This window comes from Pollicipes pollicipes, unplaced genomic scaffold, assembly GCF_011947565.3.
Source record: "Pollicipes pollicipes isolate AB1234 unplaced genomic scaffold, Ppol_2.1 Scaffold_6686;HRSCAF=7923_pilon_pilon_pilon, whole genome shotgun sequence".
NCBI lineage: Eukaryota > Metazoa > Arthropoda > Thecostraca > Pollicipedomorpha > Pollicipedidae > Pollicipes > Pollicipes pollicipes.
Window position 1 is genome coordinate 26,587,055 of NW_023596921.1, and position 15,274 is coordinate 26,602,328.

General features: G+C 60.9%; 1 protein-coding gene across 1 annotated transcript; it reads left to right on the forward strand.

Moving 5' to 3' along the window:
• The first annotated feature begins 2,222 nt into the window (after positions 1–2,222).
• Positions 2,223–9,629, forward strand: Lsm11 (U6 snRNA-associated Sm-like protein LSm11). Its single transcript, XM_037231706.1, has 4 exons — positions 2,223–2,421; positions 2,724–2,839; positions 4,968–5,106; positions 9,328–9,629. Exons 1-4 carry the CDS (start codon positions 2,223–2,225, stop codon positions 9,579–9,581), a joined length of 708 nt encoding a protein of 235 aa, XP_037087601.1. The 3' UTR covers positions 9,582–9,629.
• The last annotated feature ends 5,645 nt before the right edge of the window (positions 9,630–15,274 follow it).

Here is a 15,274-nt window from a genome sequence, read left to right on the forward strand (position 1 = left end):
AGTTGTACTTGACATGTTTGTGCTTAAGTCATTGACACAAAGGCACTGTTCATGGTCATGGCATGTTGGTGGCCTATATGTTGACCCCATGTAAATAATTAAGAGGACAGACTTGTTGTTTTCATTGCAAAGTTGGCCACTGGTTCATCAATATGTGCAGCATTTGTCGTACATGTTGCATACACTCCCCAAATGTAGGTTCTACCCAAGTGCCACCTATAGAATGCTGCTTCATTGTGATGGCCAGCTGTTGGCTTTGTGAAAACAACTAAGCTGTTGCTGCTATGACACCAATTTCAGGCTAGGTTCATGATTAGGTGGGCTGTGCTGATTTTGTGATGCCTGATAAGGTCTGAGGCAGGCTGCTTGAAGTGCCAAGAGGACAGCAGTGCATCTACCTGTGGATTACATGTGTTAAGTATGTGCTGCATTGATTATTTACTCCCTGTTGATGTGACACAGCACCAATATTATTTGATTGTATTATTTGCTCACAATTGATCATTTACTGGTTGATTTATTGTTCTATGCCAGGCATCATGTTCTTTCATGGCAGATGCCCTTGACAAATGCAACCATTCCCTCAATATTATCCTGCATGCAAATATCAGACAATGAATCATAGGGATGCTGGTGAATATTTCACCATAGGCATTGCTTTCGGGTACTGACACTCATGTTCAGGTTGATAAAGCATGGGCACTGTCAAACATCTTCAACAGAAACTTCTAGCAAGCTCCTACTCATGTCCATTTTAGTAGCACAACATTGCAGTACTGACCAGACCTCAGGACACTAGGTGCTGGTGGTTTCCTGGTATTATTATATGTGCAGGTGGGAAAATTTCAAGGCTATGTCCAGTGTGCTACACCATGATGAAACACTGGCTTAGATTGGTCCAGAACTGTGGGAATGGCCCCCAAGCATGGTGCTCAGGAGCATGCTCAGCCCCGCGATTTCGGTGCCGAGGTTGCCTTATCAGGAAGTCCTGTTGTACATTGCATCACAGTCAGATGGAATCTACAGTAACTAACCGCAGCAAGTGCAGACTCGTCAGAAGTGTTTGTCTCGTCGTACTTAGTCCCTAAATGGTGCTACTCTCGTCCGGGGGACATATAAAGAGGAATCACGTCACGCTGGCCGGGGTGCAACTGACGGTTAAAAAGGGCTCTCATCTTGATTTTCTCCATCCAGAAAAATGGCCCGTCCTCAGTCGAAAGACTTTACGCTTCTCATGGTGGGACCTACTTTGAGATTTTCAGTGGAGAGAACTATTGTATTTGTGAGATGTGTGTGTTCAAGCATGTTTGAGATGCTTTTGTTGCTTTCCCACACTGGGTTAGTGAACTCGTAATATTTGGAAAACCCGTTGTTGTTTGTGAGCGCCGAAGATTGAGGTTAATTATGACATTGTGTCCGATACTCTAGGTCGGAATGCGCTTGTGATCCGTACAACGCACGTTACCCGACGGGCTAGAACTGAAATAAAAAACTACAGTAGGCTATTAATAGGCATTAGAATCTGACCTAGCTATAATTTTGGGGTTTTCTGTTTACCACAGGAAAGTATTGAATAATTTAATGGCTTCATTATACTGACGCTGCGTTATCAGAAACGTAGTTGTCTACCATTGCACGACCAGAAATAGATAGCAGCCGTTATCAGGGCCAGTGTCCATGCTCATTGTTCGGACTCATTTATCTAAGCAAATACACCACCTAAAGTTGTTTTTGAAACAGTAGCATTGAAACATGGAAGGCCTTAAGTAAGTGCGGGGAAATAAGCATCTTGTCAGATGCGCTGCCCGTCATGCTTCGAGACGTTGACCTCAGCAAGGTACCAAACAATATAAATGCCTGTTAAGTATCGCTGACTGATATTGGCGGCGGGTGCGGTACGTGTCCCGCTGGCGTTTGTTACGCAGTTTTTATGGATGCAGTCGAACCTCTTACAGCTGTTTTACCAAGCGCGTGCAGAGACGGCAACCATGCCGCCACAGTTAAGAGATTGCTCGGAAACAAGACTGATCGAGTGCAATCTACCAGACAATTTCAAAGTTTCTGCTCTCGCGTACCGTGCCGTCCAGCCGGTGCCGGCGCCGGCCCCACCCCGCCACCCTTGTGACCCGTCTGCGTGCGCCCCGCAGGCGGCCGAGCGCGGTCGCGGGGGCCGTGGCCGTGGCCGGGGCCGGGCCACCTCTGCCAAGGAGGTGGCACCAGAGATGACGGCCCCGCCGGTCGGCGGCGCCGGGGGCGTTCCGGGCACGTCGACCCCCGCCGCGGCCGGCCAGGGCGACTCGGGTTCGTCGGCGCCCGCCGCGGCCAGCCAGGGCGACTCGGGTTCGTCGGCGCCCGCCGCGGCCAGCCAGGGTGGCGTCGAGCGGTTCATCATTCCCGGCCGTCGCTTCACAGAAAGCCAAGGTAGGTGGCAAAGGGTCAAGGCCTATCAGGAAGTTTTTTTGGCTACGGTTTACGCATGGCGTGGTCTCTGGTGTGGTTAGCGTGCCTATGGTCGGTTTATTTCCGCGCGTGGGATGAAGTGTGTTATAAGCGCGCGAATTTCCACGCGATAGTATGTTAATGTTTGAACTTGAAAAGTTTTATGTGCAATTTTTGCGCCTCTGCTTACTCTTCTTTGAGTTTCGGAGATAACCTGCCCGGTTGAGCCGTTGACGTGACCCGGCCTGACGGCGGACGGCTCACCCGCGTCGGCCCGCCCGCAGCGCCGGTGACCGTCAAGAGGAAGCAGCAGCGCTCAGTGCTGACGCGGATGGCGGCGACCACGGCCGGTCCATGTAGCCGCCTCAAGTGGTGTATGGAGCGGCGGGCCAAGGTCAAGGTGAGGAGGCGCCGCCGGCCAGACGCCACACCCGTCCGCGCCGCCGCCAACCCTGCCGCCGCTCCTCCGGTGGCCCGATTGGGAGGTGGCGCGCGCCGGTTGAGAGGGGCGGCACCAGCGGCAGGAGCTCGTGGACGTTTGAACGTGTCAAGTGGCGCAGTGCAGAACGAGCGGCCTCAGCGTTCCGCTCTGGCGATGCGTCGTGAAAAGAACGCTGTGATGACCCGTCTGACCGGGTGACGTGCGGAGCGTCCGACACCGCCGACTCGGCAGACGCGTGGACGACGGCGGAGCGTCTGACACCGCCGACTCGGCAGACGCGTGGGCGACGGTGGCAACGGCGGCTCGCTCCGGTGCATCGGACAGGGGCCATCGATGCTACTGATCAGTCATTGAGAGCCGCGAGTGCACCAGGCCCTGTCATCTGGGGCCATCGATGCTCCTGATGAGAGCCGCGGGTGCTCCAGGTCCTGTCATCAGGGGCCGTCGACGCTCCTGATCAGTCACTGAGGGCAGCGGGTGCTCCAGGTCCCGTCATCAGGGGCCGTCGACGCTCCTGATCTGTCACTGAGGACCGCAGGTACACCAGGTCCTGTCATCCATGGATCCATAGGCTGCTGTACTGGATGTTAAGTCAGAGACCGGGGAAGTGTCACGCACCCCCCCCCCCCCAAATTGGGCGTTTTCGGTGAGCTGTTGATGGCGTTGGATCTCCGTAGGAACTTGTCACGATAAAGGTCGGTCGTAGCCGTTGCGCAACCATGTTGTCATCTTTAGTATTGCGAACGCCGGAGGACCCCTATCGTAAGACCTCTTAATTACATCGGGCTTCCAATTTTGCCAAAACATGCCTTTTGTGAACTCTAGTCTTTACATTAATGGTTTTCGCATCCCACCAGGTAAGCAACCCAATATCGCTTGTCCCTTGAAAACCTGGATTACCTCCCCCTTCTCCGGAACATGACTGCACTCACGAGTCCGCCGATGCCTCCAATCACAGGCGACGCCCCCCTCCCCCCTCCCCCTCCCCAGAAGCCCCATCACATCCCCCCGGCAGTGCACTGCCGCACGGTCGGCTGCGTGCCACCGCCAACGCAGCCGCCATCTCAGCGCTCTCGAGCGCCGGCGTCGGTACGCCTCGGCACCGCCGCCTGCGCCTCGGGCGAGCCATTAGACTGGCGCACGGCCGGCGCCAGTTGCCGGGCGGCAGCGCGTGCTGGGATGGCCTCTCGGCATCGACCGCCGAGTCGAGCGCCGCCGGGCGCTAGTTTGCCGGCCGCTCCACAGATGGCGAGCGTTCACCCCGACGCGACGTCGGCGGCCGTCGCTGACCCAGATCGTCGCCCCCGGGCGGCCCGGTCGGGGGTTGACCTCGCTCGCGCCGCCGGCGCTGCGGCGACCCTGCCGACATTGATTGCTCGCATGGCGCGCGACGCGCCTGCGGCAGGGGAGACACCGGCGGCGGCGACCGAGCCCGGCCCGGCACCGCGGCGACATTGGCGCGGCCGGGCCGGCAGCACAGCGGGGTCATCGATGGGTGGGCAGCGGGCTGGCTGGGGCGGGACTGGGGCGGGACTGTATTAGGGGAGCGCGTCGCCCGAGGTGGCACGGCTGCAGCACCGGCTGCCACGGAAATGCAAAGTATGGTCGTGGTGCGCACAGCAGGTTGCGAAGGTGCTTACTTATGGAGGTAACTGCCGTCGGGGCGGTAGGGTTCGGACCCCAGTAATTTATGGGCAGGCTCTGGTCGGCTTAGCCTCCATTGGGGTCGGCGGAGTCCGGGCCCGGTACCTTTTGGTCACGCTTGCCTGTTTATGTGGCCTGTCCTTATAAAGCAGCATCACAGCGGACGCGCTCCCAGTAGCTTTTAATGTGTGTATGCACTCCTGAGTACGCTGCCGGGCAAGGAATGTTGACGTAGTTATTCCATCACAGTAAAACACCAAAGCAGTCAGGAAAACGCGGCGCCATTGTTTTCGGAGCTGCGTGAAAAATCGACGTCTGAACGTGGCGACGTTGCCGTGCAAGGCCGCGGCTGGGAGCGTGGCCGGCGCCGCTGTTGTTGCACGGACCTGCGGACCCGTGGCGGCCCTCACCCAGCGCCCTGACCCTCGCGTGCCCCTCGCAGGTGTACATCCGAAATTTCGGCCGCGTGCGGGGCGTCTGCTCCGGCTACATCGTGGCGTTCGACAAGCACTGGAACCTATGCTTGGAAGACGTCGACGAGACGTACCAGAAGAAAATCCGACGGAAAAGCGCCTTCCTCGGTACGTGGAGGCGCCGGTGGCACTGGCCCGTGTCGCTGCAGTGGCATTACGCATGTTTGGGCCGCTGACACCGCCAAAGGTCGGATGTCCCCCCCTGTCACCGGGCTAACAGCGGCGGGCGGGCGCCGTCCTGGGCTCCGATGCTCGATACCACGCAACTTGTCGGCGAAGGCATTCGTTTCAGCTGTGTCACACCTCTGACATCACTGAGGGTAACCCGGCCCGCCGCTGGCGCAGATTGCATTTTCGCATCGCAGTGGGTTTGTTAGCGGTGCCCATCAAATCATCTCGTATCATCATGAATGCCGCTTCACTAGCGCCCGCTGCAGGCCAGCTGGTCAGAGGGCTGACTCTCATGCCGGCCGCTGCCTGAAGCCTGTTCTCAGCGCGGGCAGCAAAGCGGAGAGGGCGCGGACGGGGGACGCAGTCCGGTGCTGACGCCGGGTCGTCCCTGGACCGGGCCGGCCCGCCGGTCTCAACGCCACGGCCGGCGCGCGCCGCCGGAGGTCGCCCGGCCCCGCTGACCTCCGCCGTGTGACGTCACGGCTCTGACGTCACACGGCCTGGCCGACTCCCGGTGGCGTCTGCGACGGCGGCGGCTCGGGTCGCGCGCCGGGCTGCGGCGGCTGTCGCCGGGGCGCCGGGGCCGCACAGCCGTCGGCTCGGGCGAGACCCGGCCCGGCCGGAGGCCCGCGGCGGGCGGCTACTGCGCCGCAGCGGCGCGGGCGCCGTGACAGCGCCCGTGCTGACGCACGGAGCCTCCGCGTAACCGTCACATGGCGCCAGGAGCATCGGCCCGCGCGCCGAAAGGTCATGAGTTCGCCGCCAGTCGGCGGCAAACCTTGCCGCGAAGGTGACCTCAGGTCAGTGCCGGCCGGGCCAGCGCGCCGGAGGAGGGCGGCCCTCACGGGCGCGCGGCGCGCGGAGTTGGCGCCACGGCAGCCGGTCCAGCCTCGGGGCCCGGCTCAATGTCGTTTTCACCCTGTCTCCGGGCGGCCGGGCGGGCTGTAAAAATACGCCACGGCCTTGACCGACTTGCAGGCTGGGTTTTGGGTCAGTGTTAAGGCCGACTGGCGGCTGGAGCGCGCGGCGGGCGCTGGCGCGGCCAGCCGCCGTTTGAGACTGCGGCCAGCCGCCCTCTGCCGAAGCCGAACATGCTGCCGAAGCCGGCGCCCGTTCCGGTGCAGGCCCCAAAAATCGGCGGTGGCCGCCGTGGAAACAAACGTGTTCTCGCAGCACTGCCGCGTCCAGTTCTCGGGGCGGTGATCGTCAGCGTGGAGGGCACCCGGGCACCCCGGCCGCCAGCTGAGTGCCGGAATGCTCGCGGTCGTCGCGGTCTGGGCAGCCCCGCGTCCCAGCGTCGACTCTGCGGTCCTCACAGACAGCGACGGGCCTGAGCGGTCCGTACCCTCGTCGGTCGCACGCCGGTGGAAGTAATCCACGCGGCATGCAGCGGTGGGCCGCCTGCAAGCCTGCGCCCCTGCAGGCGCCGGCCCGCCGACTGGCGATCTGTTGCCGCCCCGCTTTGTAAAGCTGCAGCCGTGAGACGTTTTACGAGCTCCGGCCTGTCAGTAAGAAGGTCTGAAGAAGCATCGCCCCTGCATGCAGCCCACTGCGTCACTTCCTCGTTTCAAGTACGATAAGTGTAGCTTTGTATGGCAAAGCGAGCATTCACAGAACTACGATTTTTCATAGGACTGACGTTGACCTACTGCTCACAGATGAAACGTAACTCATCACTAACGGTCCGTGAAACATCCCTGGGATGCAGGCAAGCACTTAGACAAGGGAGCGGCAGCCTAAGACCATTTCTCTTCGCCGTGCATCCATAATCCAGTTCATTTGATGTGCGTATGACAGATGGGCAATTTCTCCGACTTAGTTGAACCATTGCCGGATCTATGAGCAATCGGTTTGACAATCATCACTGCAAAATAGATAGGCAGAACAAACTAGCACTAACACAAACTTTGGGGCGACAGTCGTACCGAAATCATCGTCTTGGATAGGTGACATCGGCATAAGACATTTAGAATAGCGAAGCGTGCCGAAAGCGTCGCCATACTGAGCATCGATAATGCAAACGCTGTGATGGTCGTCATTGCCAAGCCTCACGGATTAAGTAATTGTTCGAGCGATCGCCGCCGTCTGGCGCGCTCGTATTTACGCATTGTTTCGGCCAGTTTACTGCCCGGCCGTCGTGCGGTATTAGTGTTATAATACTAACACACCGGGCGAGGACGGTAATTCGGTCATTTAGTCCACATGTCTTACTGATATCTCGTTCATATGCTTCCGGGAAGCGAACTCCAAGCCTATTCGGTCACATCAAGAGCCCCCACCTCCCTCGGCTGCCGTGGCTCAATGAGTCCGTATCATCGCCCACGTGCAGACAGCCGCCAGAGCCGACTCCCCTAACCCCGCGAAAAATAACAAGCCGAGTCGGTGAGCTGAACAGCAAACGTGACGGAAAGTTCAGCGAACACGACAATACACAACGCCTCGGCGCTGAGAACTGAAAGCATGAGCGGCAGACATCAATGCACAGAGCGTCAACCCGAACATGACTGAACATGCTGCAAACCATGCACAGATGTGGGCTCAAGGGATTGTCCGAGGCTTGCTTTACACGCCGTCTGTCGAATCTTTTCAAGCGTTGTTGATTGTAGGCAGAAACGCTGGCCACACAAAATGGCCTTATAGCCCAGCAACTGAATGCAAACTGCATGTGCGGAAGCTTGAGCCCGTCGCGTTAAGTCGCAATGCTGACTCGCCGACCTACGGAAGGCGACCCGCGTACTTCTCGAGTACCGCCTCTCGCGTCCGTTGACCGCAAGGTGTGGACGCTACGTCGGGAGGCAGCAGGTCCGCGCCCAGGCCCACAGAGCAGGCACTGTAGACTGCGGGACCCTGAGCCAGAGGCAGGGGCCGGGCAGGTTGGTCTCCTGCCGCCCTGGCCGTGGCGCGCGCGCGCGCGGCCCCGACGGATGGCGGCCGCGGAGCGCGGGCTCGGTGGGGAGGGCCTCCGGCGTCGCCGTCCATCGATGGGACCGAGGCGCGCCTCCGCCGCCCTCCCCAGGGCGGACCTTAGGCCGGCGGTGAGGGCTGGCCGCGCGCTGCCGGCCCGAGACCATCGCGTCGAAACCTGGGACGTCGGTGGCGGCGGCGGCGGCGCCCGGCGCAGCGCCGCCGGCGGGCTATTTCGGCGCGCGGCCAGCTCGCACCGGCTCTATTATTCATGCCGGCTGCAGCGGCGGCGCCGTGTGTTTATGCGCGGCCCGTGCAGCGCCGCTGGCGGCCGGTCGGCCGGTCGGTCGGTGACCCCGTCGGCCGGCCAGCCGTGCGTGTGCGTGCGAGCCGGTGGCCGGCAGACGCGCGGCGCCGCGCCTTATCTGCGGTCGCCAGATGGTACGGCGCCGGCCCCCGCCCCGGCCGCCGGCGGCGCGCGCGCCCGGTGGTCGCCGCCGCCCGGCGCGGGCCGCGCGGGATGTGCGGCGCCCAGGCGGCGGGTTCGCGCTCCCGTGACCTGCGTCGATCGCCACCATACAAGCTGTAAGCTCGACCACGCCCGCTCTGTCCTGGTCGGAAGAGAGCGCGCTTGAGGGCTGGCTACTAGGTTCTCCGGCACGTTTTGCGCAGCTTTGTTGTGACAGCCGTCTCGGTGGCAGATATTATTTGGTGTCTCCCGCGGCTGGCGGTGCCGCATCCGGTGTTGTCTCCGGCGGTGGACGAGCGGCGCCGCGGCCGGCTCCGCAGCTGCGGCCGCCGCCCGGCCGACGGCTCGGCACGACACGCGTGTCGGCCGCGTGAAACCTCCTCCCAGTGGCGGTGACCACCCGCCTTTTAGGTGCACGCATCCCATGCGCTGAGCCGGCTGGAGCGACCGGCCGGCTTCGCTGCGATTCACCACCTGCGGCCGTGGCCGTGGAATGAGGGCACGACCGTCCCGACGGGCGCCGCGCAGCGACTTTCGAGTGGAGTACATCACACCCCGCCAGAGCTGTACATGTTGATTTATTAAGGCCATGGTGTTTTGTTTTGACGGGTTGTGGTACGCAAGACGATACCGTGACAAAGTACTCCGTGAATGACGCCCGGCCCCAAACGTGGACTGGCACCACGGTCGCGGTCCAGTGCGCCCGAGAGTTATCTCGTCACCTCACTCCCGCCGCCCGAACGCAGCTCGCCGCCGATCAGCGCTGACCGTCGTCCCCGTTGCAGGCGGCCTGGCCAACGTGCCCACCTCGGGCGGCGGCGCTCCAGCCCGGGCGCCGGCGGGACCGGAGCGTCGGGCGCCGCCGCCGACGGCCGTGGAGCGGCTGACAACCGAGCTGGCGCTGCTCCGACCGCCCGACTCGCGCCGCAGTCGCCGCCGGCCCGTCTTCGAGACGGCCCACCGCCACGTCAACCAGCTGTTCGTGCGCGGCGACAACGTGGTGCTGGTGGCGGTGGCGGGCGGTGGCGGGCCCGACTGACCCGGCGCCCCGCCCCGGCCGCCGCCGTCGCCGCCGCGCGAGTGTAAGCACCGCCGGCCGCGCGCCGCTCGGCCGACTGATGGGTGTTTGGGTTGGCAGCGGCCGGTGCCGGGCCGACCCGGTGGCGGCGAGGGGAGGCAATAGCGGCGCGGCGCAGCGCTGGTCGCCGTCCGATCGTGTTAGTTACGGGTTACGGCGAGCGCGAGGGGCGCAGCGGACGGGGGCGGGATCTGGCGGCGCCGCGCCGCTCGAGGACCGTTGTCTCGGCCCCGCGGCGGCGCCGAAGGACGTCCGCCCAGCGGGGCTCCTTCCGGCCCTGTGCAGCAGTGAGTCACTGCGGTTGACTGGTGCTGCGCGTGGCACCCTCGGAACGGCCGTTGGGGAGTGAAATACAATTAACTACGCAGCAGTTCGGGTTGGTGCGCTCTTGTCAAATAAGTGAGGCCGCCGCGCAGTCGACATTTGCTGCAATTGGTGAACCGAGACATTTGCTGCGAGCATTGCTAACAGCATATTTTGAGTGGAGGCGCTGGTCCTGTGGAGCCCGCGTGACAGCTTCGGCGAATTAGGGGAATTTTCAGCTCGTCGGCGGCAGACGCCTCGGTAACGTCCAGGCCACGTCAACCTGAAGCTATGCATAGGACCTAGATAATGACATCGGATATCGGACAATGGACACCACATGGCCAAGCCAGTCGGCGCGTTGTGAAAGAGCCCAAATAATCATTACGCATCGGGACAATATTCAAGCAACAGCCATGACTGTCTCCGATTAATATTGTGGATAGACAGATATATGTGACAGACGCGGGAACGAGTCTGCTTGCTATGTTGCCATCACGCAGTACAAAAGTTAGCGGCATCAAGCGGCCTCCGATGGAAGTGCTGGGTTATTACCTCGACCGATCGCATAAATGTTGGCTGCGAGCACGCGGAGCGCTGACGCATCGGTCTCTTAACATGCGACACCACAGCTGGGTTCAGCTGGACAAAACTGCAGAAGTAGATCAGACACTCTCGCTCTTCAGACACCTTCACACCGAACTTTCCCCTTCAGAACCCGTAGCGCTCTTCCCCTCGCTTCAACCGATCAGCTGCCGTCGTCCGTGCCGTGCGACCTGTCCGGGCGCAGGTGCCCGGCCGGCAGTCAGCCCCCCCCCCCCCCCCCCCCGCCGCCGCCGCCGCCGCCGCCGCCGCCGCCGCCGCCGCCGCCGCCGCCGCCGCCGCCGCCGCCGCCGCCGCCGCCGCCGCCGCCACCGCCGCCGCCACCACCACCACCACCACCACCACCGCCGCCCGCCGCCGCCGCCGCCGGCCGGCCGAACCAGCGCCTCTCGCTCCGCAGCCGATTTGGTAATGGCGGTGGCCATGAGCCGTAGCAGTGACCCACTTAGAAGTGGTACCAATGTCAGCGTCGGCCGGGGCCGCCGGCCGGGCGCCACCGCGGCGGCCCGGCGGCGCGCGCAGCGGCGCCGGTTCGAGTCCCGCCACCGCCAACGGAGCACCGTTGCCGAGAGCGAGGTGGAGAAAAACCGCGGAAAAGCAGCCTCCGCGTTCGCGTATTTATGAGCGACGACCAAGGCCGGCGTGACGTCAGACTCCGATGGCGCGAGCAACAAAGGCCGGCCCCGCGGCGCTGGGTGCGCGCGCCGCCCTTTTTGCGGTGCGGGGAATTGGGTATCTGCAGCCGGCCGGCCGGGGCCCTGCAGGCGGCGGCGGCGGCGGCGGCGGCGGCGGCGGCGACCCGAGCCCAGTCGTCACGAGGGGCGATCGCGACGGCCGTGATGCGTTGGTGACGGCCCGGCTCGTGACGCGGTTGTGACGGTGTGTTACGAGTTGTGCCTGTGACAGACTGTCAGGTGGGGACAGATGTGACGGCCGGGCCCGGCCGCTCGCCCATCGTGAGGCTAGCGTTTGACAGTGTGGCAATAGCCCGGATGGGGCGATGCGACGACACTATTGCCAGTCGAGGGCCGGTTCATACTGTATCTTTATGATGCTTGCGAGACCGCGAAACTGCACCGGCCGAGGATCGGTTTTGGGGCTTGGCGCCCAGGGGAGCTGCGTAGCCCCGCTGCCCGAGCCGAGGAATTTTCCTACAAAGGAACGCGCTGCAACGCTCAAGTCCGCGTCGGAAGAAATAAAATTAGGAAGTTACTCTGCCCGTGAACCAGTCACTGAACCTGGCCCCGTGCACAATGCACAATCACCCGAAACGTCCGCAAAAATGACCATGCAAGCGCGTCGTTTTTCCCCTCGTCGCTGTCACCGCTGCGCTGCTCCGGGGCGAGCATTCCTGCCGCGCCCGGCAGCAGGCCGGGTCGCTGGCCGTCGGTGGGGCGCATCGCGAGGGTGGCGACAGCCGCCGCCGTGGCCTGATCGGCGGGCCAGGCGGTTTTCGCTTGAACGCGGTGGAGCAGGACCGCCGGACGACTGTCCGTTCTGCTGGTCGACAGCGCGAAGCCCTAGGTAGAAACTCCGCCGACCACAAGTTTTGTTACGGTCCGGGGGACGAGTTCGAGGCGTGAGAGATGAGTTGGGTGCAGGGTGTGATTGGGTCCGGGAATGACCGTTGGCTGCAGATAGCTCGCGGTCACGCCGTACCGTGGACTCTGAGGTCACGGCCGGACCGTCGAGCTGCGTTCCAGGCGTCACCCACCGAACGAAAGCCAGACTGACCTTCGGAGCCCGAGGTCAGGGCGCGATCTTTTGACCGAGTTCACGACTCCACGGGAAACATAGCTGACAGGTTTGAACCGGCCTTTCAGCGGAGGTCAAGACACGCTCTCCGGCTCAGCGCCTGATCGCCTTAGTCTGAGATCACGACCCAAGCAGGTTCGTGTTGTGCGAGAACAAAGCGCAGCGCTGCTTGATGCAGTGAAAATGCATGACTAGCCTGCTCGTCAGCCACTGGAGTTCCGTGATGGATCATGCAGAACACCGGCCGCGGGTGGACCAGTCAGGGACGCGTCGAGGCGGGCAGCTCCGCCTGGCCCCGGCCCGTCCCGGAGGCCCTCAGAGCGCGCCGCCGGTGTCATCCGCCCGCCGCACCGTCTCCGTACAACGTAGTCACAGAAGGCCCCCAGTGGGCGGTCGGCGTGGCTTCTCGTCGCCAATTCGCCGATTCGAGAATGGGTCAAGGCACCCGCCGCCTATATCCTTCAATTATGAGCCATTATTTACCGATGGGATGGTTAGATACGGCGCCGGCCGTACGCAGCCATCATCCAGGTTCTACGCATTAGCCGCTCGCATAGCTCGTTTTTGGACGAAGAGTGCATCGGCGAGTATCCCCCCCCCTCTCTCTGAATGATTGGCGCCGAGCTCCCGGCCGCATCCGGGCGAGAGTGAAAGCTGGGGGGACGAGCAGAGTGGGGGGACCCCACGTGACGGGACGCGCCCGGCCGTATTAGGCGCGCGAGCACGTAACCCGGCGGCCCTGCCCCACATCCCGGCGTGGCCTGCTAAAATATGGTTACAATGTCACGAGGAACTCTGCGGCGGCGAAGGCCGCGGCTGCGGGCGGCGGGGGCCCGACGGGTGAACGCGGAAGTGTGCAGCCGGCCCAGCCCCGGCCCAGCCCAGCGCAGCACCGCGCCGCGCCGCGCCGCGCACCGCCGCTGGGGTGGGGTGGGGGCGAGGCGAGACGCTGGGAGATAGGGAGACGAGGCGAGACGTTGGGAGGTGGGGGGGGGGGGGGGGGCGAGGCGAGACACTGAGAGGTTGGAATACTGTTATACCGAGAGGCTGGTGAGAACGGCGAGTCCCTAGCGGACTGAAGAGGCGAGGCGCGTCGCTTGCGGACTAGAGAGGCGAGGCGGGTCGCTTGCGGACTGGAGAGGCGAGGCGGATCGCTGGCGGACTGGAGAGGCGAGGCGGGTCGCTGGTCAGCTCGATGGCGGCATCACATGGAAAAGCAGACGTCGTGTTTTTCACAGTAGTCTACGAATATCATTGAAGGCTGGGAGAATAATCCTGCTCCTGCGCCTGACCACGGCGGTGTGATCGGTAGTCTCCGATCCTGTAATGCACATTTGCAAGCCTCCTTACTTATCCCATAGTTGTTTTTTACCCTTCCTCCACCTTGAACGTGATGTTCTCGGAAAAACTTGACCTAAATGACGTGTGAGCGGTGAAAATGGCTGGCCTCGTCTCCACCAGTCGGTTTCACTTATCAGCCGTGAAGCCACGAAGGAAAAGTGACAGCTGATTCTCTGAGACTCTAAGAAGTTGTCGGGTCTCCCTAAGCACTGCCGGTCTCGTAGATCACTATCTCGATCGGAAATGAAAGGTACGTAATTTTAGTTCGCTTGCATACCAATGTGAGTTTTTTTTATCCCTGAACGCGTGTTCTCTCTGCTCCTTAACCTGCGTCCTGTTCAGGCCGGGTCCCGTCGGTTGTTTAACCTCGGACCCGCTTTAAATGCAACGCTTCCTAAAGCCGACAATGCCTGTGAAGTCAACGCGGCACCCGCCACTGAACAGCGCCCATAACCGGGTCTCGAGAGCTGTCCATCCCTGAGTTCGGGTGGTCCCGGATCGGTGCTGTTGTTCTCTAAGAACGCTGGGGTGGCCGTGAGGTAAAGTAGGGGTTTTCCCGAGTCTAGCCCTTTGGCACGACCTGGTACTGGCCTGTTTTTTTGGCTTAGCGGCGCAGATGATGCAATTATGACTGGCAAGCTTGCGGCCAGCAGGGTCATTGTCGAGGATTCTGATCAAACTGATATGTGGATATGAAACAAGTGTTTACAATATCACAATATTGGAAGTTTGAAACCGTCATTCCATTTGTTGCGTACATTTTCGGGCATGTCCCATGATCTAAAAGAGACCAGGATGAATCATTACGCTGACGGTTAGTCGCCACGAGCAAACCATGTCTGCACAAAGCTTCGCCCTCCGGGCGAGTTCATTCAAAAATCAACTGAGCGAAGTGACAACGCTCAAAAACTACGGCTTACAAGATACGCCATGACGAAGCGTTTTTGGTGCGCGGTTTCAGTGTGGCAAACAGTTCAGTGTAGCAAGCAGTAAACAGCCTTAATGATGCGCACATAATGGAACTCGGGACCCTAATACGCACAACACAAAGATCAAGGACATTGTCATAGTCCAGAGAGTGATCACTTCCCTAGCATCCGCTTCATAACTCGTAGTCCGCTTTTGGACTTTAATGATCCGGTTATTTTAACCAAATGACTGTACAACATACGCAACATTTGCCAGTGCTAAAGATGTGTACACGAAAAGTTCTAACGAAGGATTTTGGACCCCTGATTGATATGTGTTATGCTTTGGGGTCTTAGAAAGAGCGTGTCAAGTCTTCGCATCGAATGTCGCTTCACGCGGCGCGCATACGCGCCACTCCAGTCCACTGCCAGCATTCCGACCGGCCCAATACACGTAGCGTGCCAGCGTCGCATAAAACTGTGGAAATTTGATGCATTTCACGATAATGGTGTAAGTTAAATTGATGCACATCATCGTGATGACTTGGAATGCATTAAATCTGCATAATCATATCAGAACGTGACCGCGATTGTTCTCAATATGCATAACGGAGCGCTACTGCAACGCGGTATATCGTTTCAACAGGGGCACCAATGCTTCTTGAATATAAAAAGTCGCCTGAGATTAGTTTGTTTTGATTTTCAAACATATGAAAGTGAAAACTATTTTACGCGTTGCCAGTA